We start from the raw sequence: 4,322 nt of genomic DNA on the forward strand, positions 1-4,322 counted from the left end.
CCGCGATAAAAGAGTACTGTGCTTGGTTTCAATGCAACAAAATAAACAAATTTAAAAGGTAACAGATCATTGTAATACTTGATTTATTCACATAATGACTTTAATCGCTGGATGTCCGGCCCCTGAGCTGCTGGCTTTCAGAAACTGTGGCCCCCTGAGCAGTTTAGTTGCATAGCCCTGCTTTAGAACAACGTGCTTGTTGGTGCTGTGAAATGATAAGTAAATATCAATTCCTTGAAGACTAAGCCATGTGAGTCAATGAGGGAAATTAAGCAATAAGGCTCCAACAGCTGTGAATGCCTTCATTTAATAGGGCTGGTGTCAGTAAAACACCCTCACTGCTATCAGATAATTAATTACTTGGCTGATCAAAGGTGCTGTTGTTACCAACTTCTTTTCTTGTGCACTGGATTCTTGACTTAGAGTAAAACTAAATAGGCTTTCAGAGGCAGAAGCTGAGCTGCTGTATTGTTCTCTTGTAACTTTTGACAAAAGAGTACGTATGAATAAATGACTGATTCATTCTTCTTTGTCCCTCATGTTCATTTCCTGCTTTTCTTTGTTGGCCTCTCAGAACGCCTTTAACATGGTGGAATTGCAGCGCTCCCTTCAGCCCAGCCCTGCACAGTCGCTGCGCTACAGCTATCCACAAAACGTCAACGGCTACCCACAGACTAAGCTTCCTCAGGACAACAGCAAAAAGGTCATGTTGAACGGGAACGGCAGCGCAGCCATTGCTCTGCGTCTGGCCATTCCCCCCTCAGAGGCAGAAACCTTATCTTCACCTTTGACCTTCCGTCGCTCTCAGCGAGCCTTTTCGTTCTCCAGCCAAGACTTGGCTCGCTACCTTTGTGAGGTCATGAGGGACATGGAGCACACAGAGGAGCTCAGCACCATGACAACGCCACGCCGTCCCAACGGGAAGGAGCGCAGCCTCTCCTCAGTGCACTCGCTCAGCTCTCTGGATGCATCTCAGGGCTCAGAAGTCAGGCTGCACGCAGCACACATAACCCGGATGGACACGTTCAAAGCCCTCCGAGCTGTGGTGTGTGATTTAAGAGGAGACTCTAAAGCTCCAGAAGGCCAGAGAGACAAACTTAAGGGGAGCAGAGGGCAGCTGAGCTGTGAGAAGAACATGTGAGGCTGCACTCTTCAAGGTTCTGAAACAGCAGCATTAATCAAAAGTCAATAGTGTAAATCCAAAGGGAGGCAATTTAATGTGAAATACTTTGAGCCCGAGAGCTTGAACTGGGCCTGTGAACTCTCCTATACTGTAATGATAAAACTTTGAACACTTCTTTGATATGAAAACTGTTTACCGGCGACTGATCCGATGTGATGTTCTGTTTACTTGGCATTGCACCGTACAGTAATTGATTCACAGAAAGCACTTTTTGGAAGCGCCACACGTCACAGCTGTTCATGTCATCAAACTCACAAGAGCAACGTCGGAAGCAAACACGGCAAATGGGTTTCCTGTGAGAAAACTGGGATCGTTTTGTTGTCAATGCCTCATGAAATCATTTTTCTGTGACAAAGCGATTTGACCTTATTTGTATGATCTATTTCTTTTCAAATAAATGAGTATCTTTGATAATATTTCAAACTCGAATCTTGTTCGACCCGGCGTTCGTGTAAGCGATCCTCAAAAATTCAGTTTTTTTGAAGTTTGAGCCAACTTTCATCTTCAAAGGTTTATCAGTGGAGTGAGATGACGGTTAAATTTCTTATAACCTACATGTTAAAGCACTTTGTATGCATTTCCAGTGCTACTAGGATGACAACGTTCATGACAAACTGGGACAGCTGCGCCTGTCACATTCAGCTATTACCAGCAGCAAGAGCCACTGATAAGAACAAGGTCAATTTAGGGATTAATTATTCATGTTCAGAGCCTGTAGCCTTCTGACCTGAGCTGCTGCGACTCTCCAGTATAAACTCAAAATGTGGTGGTCCCAGCAGGCTGCTTTACATCACACTTAATTGGACAACATTACTGGAGTTAAACAACTGTGACACCGGAGCGGCTCTCTTGAGAAGCACGTACAGCCGCCGCCTGCAGCTGATGGTCTTGATGTCTGCTTTGGGTTTGTCTACACACCTGCATAATGCACCATGCTGAGACGTAAGAGACTGAGAGTTGGATTTTAACACCCTGCAGGTCGTGAAGGAGCTTCATACTTATACATTTGTATTCATGAGTCTTGACGTATTATCCACACGAGACACCACATCTGAATGAAAGACCATTGCTGCATTAATACTTCAGCACATCCCTCTGTGTGTGGTTAATAATCTGGTTAGAATCTGTGGTGTGAATTTGTTGCGTGGATCCACACCGCCACCTAGTGGCAGGAGAGCGACACAACTGATAATTCAAACTGCTCATTACTGTACTCCTTATTCACCTGCTCACATGAGGGACTTCTCACAGCAGGATCTGAGCATCTTTGCACAGAGTCATGATTATCTCTGTCATCATGAATCTCAATGTGGGCCAAATATTATTACACTTATTAAAATCAGACCGAGTATGCATGATAAAGAGTTATTTAAAATTCAAATTGCACAGTTTTCTACCTATTTATAGTGTAAACAGTGAGATAAGGTGGACTAAATATGCAGTAGAAATATAACTGTTCTGCTTTCAGGTCACACAAAGATATTGTTATCTTAAACCTCCATCCAGCTCATTGTTGCTGGCCAGCAAAATATATCATTATAACTGTTAAATTATTTTTATACAAGAAGAGGAAAAAAATCACTAATAATCAGGGAATTACAAGAATAATTGCATTGCTTGTCATTTGTTTTCCTGCCCTGAGAGGGTGCTGTAGATTGTAATTCAGTAGATGCAGTGAATCACAGCACTATACCTAAGAGGCAATTTCAAATAAAATCTTTAATAGATAATTTAATAACTTCACAGAAAGATGGATCTGTTCATAAATAATTTGATTTGTGTTTTCCAGTTTTCACAATTACCAGATAGCAATCAGAGCTGATGACAACAGCAGCCATTTTTTTTTGTTAACATATGCAGAGCTTTTAATAAATTAAAAATACTATTTGATCACATTTAAACAGTTATTATTACAAACTATATGATTGTTAGGGGTACACTATATTAAGACAAACACTGATGAAAAAGGTTACATTAAAACTGAACTTAAGGTAATAGTTCAAATCTTTTGAAAACAGATTTTATGAAAATATTTTACACAGTCAGATAGCAGATAGCTCTTTGGAACAACCTCAATTTACAGGAAAAAACGTTATTTCTTATTGGATTGGTGATCTAACAGGCAGACTAAAGCCAAAATGGGGCAGCTGTGGTGCAGAAGAGCAGCCGATATGGGACCACAAAGTTACTGGTTCGACTCCCCATCATGTCTATACGTCATGGTGTCCCTGAGGAACGTAGACCGACTGGTAAACAGAGAGCTTTGCCTTACAGCTCAGCTCCTTCTTCACCACAACAGACCAGTACAGAGTCCGCAATACTGCAGACGCTGCACCAATCCATCTGTCAGTCTCATGCTCCATTCTTCCCTCACTCCTGAACAAAACCCGGCGGTACTTGAGGCAGAAGCTCATCCTCTACTCAATCCACCGTTTTCCGGCTGAGCACCATGGCCTCAGAGTTGGAGGTGCTGATTCTCATCCCAACCGCTTCACACTTGGCTGAGAATAAGTGAGAGCTGGAGATCAGGGTACGATGACGCCACAGGACCACATCATCTGCAAAGAGCAGAGAAGGAATCCTGAGGCCACAGAACCAGAATCCCTCCACCCGCTGGCTGGACTGAGAAATTATGTCCATAAAAGTTATGAACAGAATCGGTGACAATGGGCAGCCCTGGCAGAGTCCAACTCCCACCCTGAAGGGGTCTGACTTACTCACGGCAATGCGAACCAAACTCTTGCACCGCTTGTATAGGGACTGAATGGGTTAAATGCAGAGCACAAATTTCAATTTGACAATTTGGACAAAACATCGCAAATACTTTTTTTTTTTATGAATTGCTCGCATCTTCAAAACAACGCCACGTGAAAAATTTGATAACTTGCAAACGGTTTCAGAAATCTTTACATTGCCATCAATTTACCATGACACGTTGTTTTGTGCAAAGTTCTTGTTGGTGCTCCATCAGTACTGTATACTTACAACATAATTCCAAATAAATCACAATTTAACATCAAATGTACAACAGGATTATGATGATGTGTTAAAACAAAAGGCTAATTTTACGATTAGAGCTGTTTTACAAAGGCAGGAATGCACCTTGGCCTTGGCTCTGCTCTGAATACCCATTAGCTCA

The 4,322-nt window shown here is 42.2% G+C and overlaps 1 protein-coding gene across 1 annotated transcript in view; it reads left to right on the forward strand.

Moving 5' to 3' along the window:
• The window catches only part of LOC119416019 (neural-cadherin), a 141,690-nt gene extending 140,485 nt beyond the window's left edge, over positions 1–1,205 (forward strand). Inside the window, exon 33 of the mRNA XM_037683188.1 lies at positions 575–1,205. Within this exon, the coding sequence (XP_037539116.1) occupies positions 575–1,141 (567 nt within the window). The 3' untranslated portion in view covers positions 1,142–1,205. The remainder of the gene's footprint in view (positions 1–574) is intronic.
• Positions 1,206–4,322: the final 3,117 nt, after the last annotated feature.

The sequence above is a fragment of the Nematolebias whitei genome, chromosome 10, assembly GCF_014905685.2.
Source record: "Nematolebias whitei isolate Nwh7 chromosome 10, NemWhi1, whole genome shotgun sequence".
Lineage (NCBI taxonomy): Eukaryota > Metazoa > Chordata > Actinopteri > Cyprinodontiformes > Rivulidae > Nematolebias > Nematolebias whitei.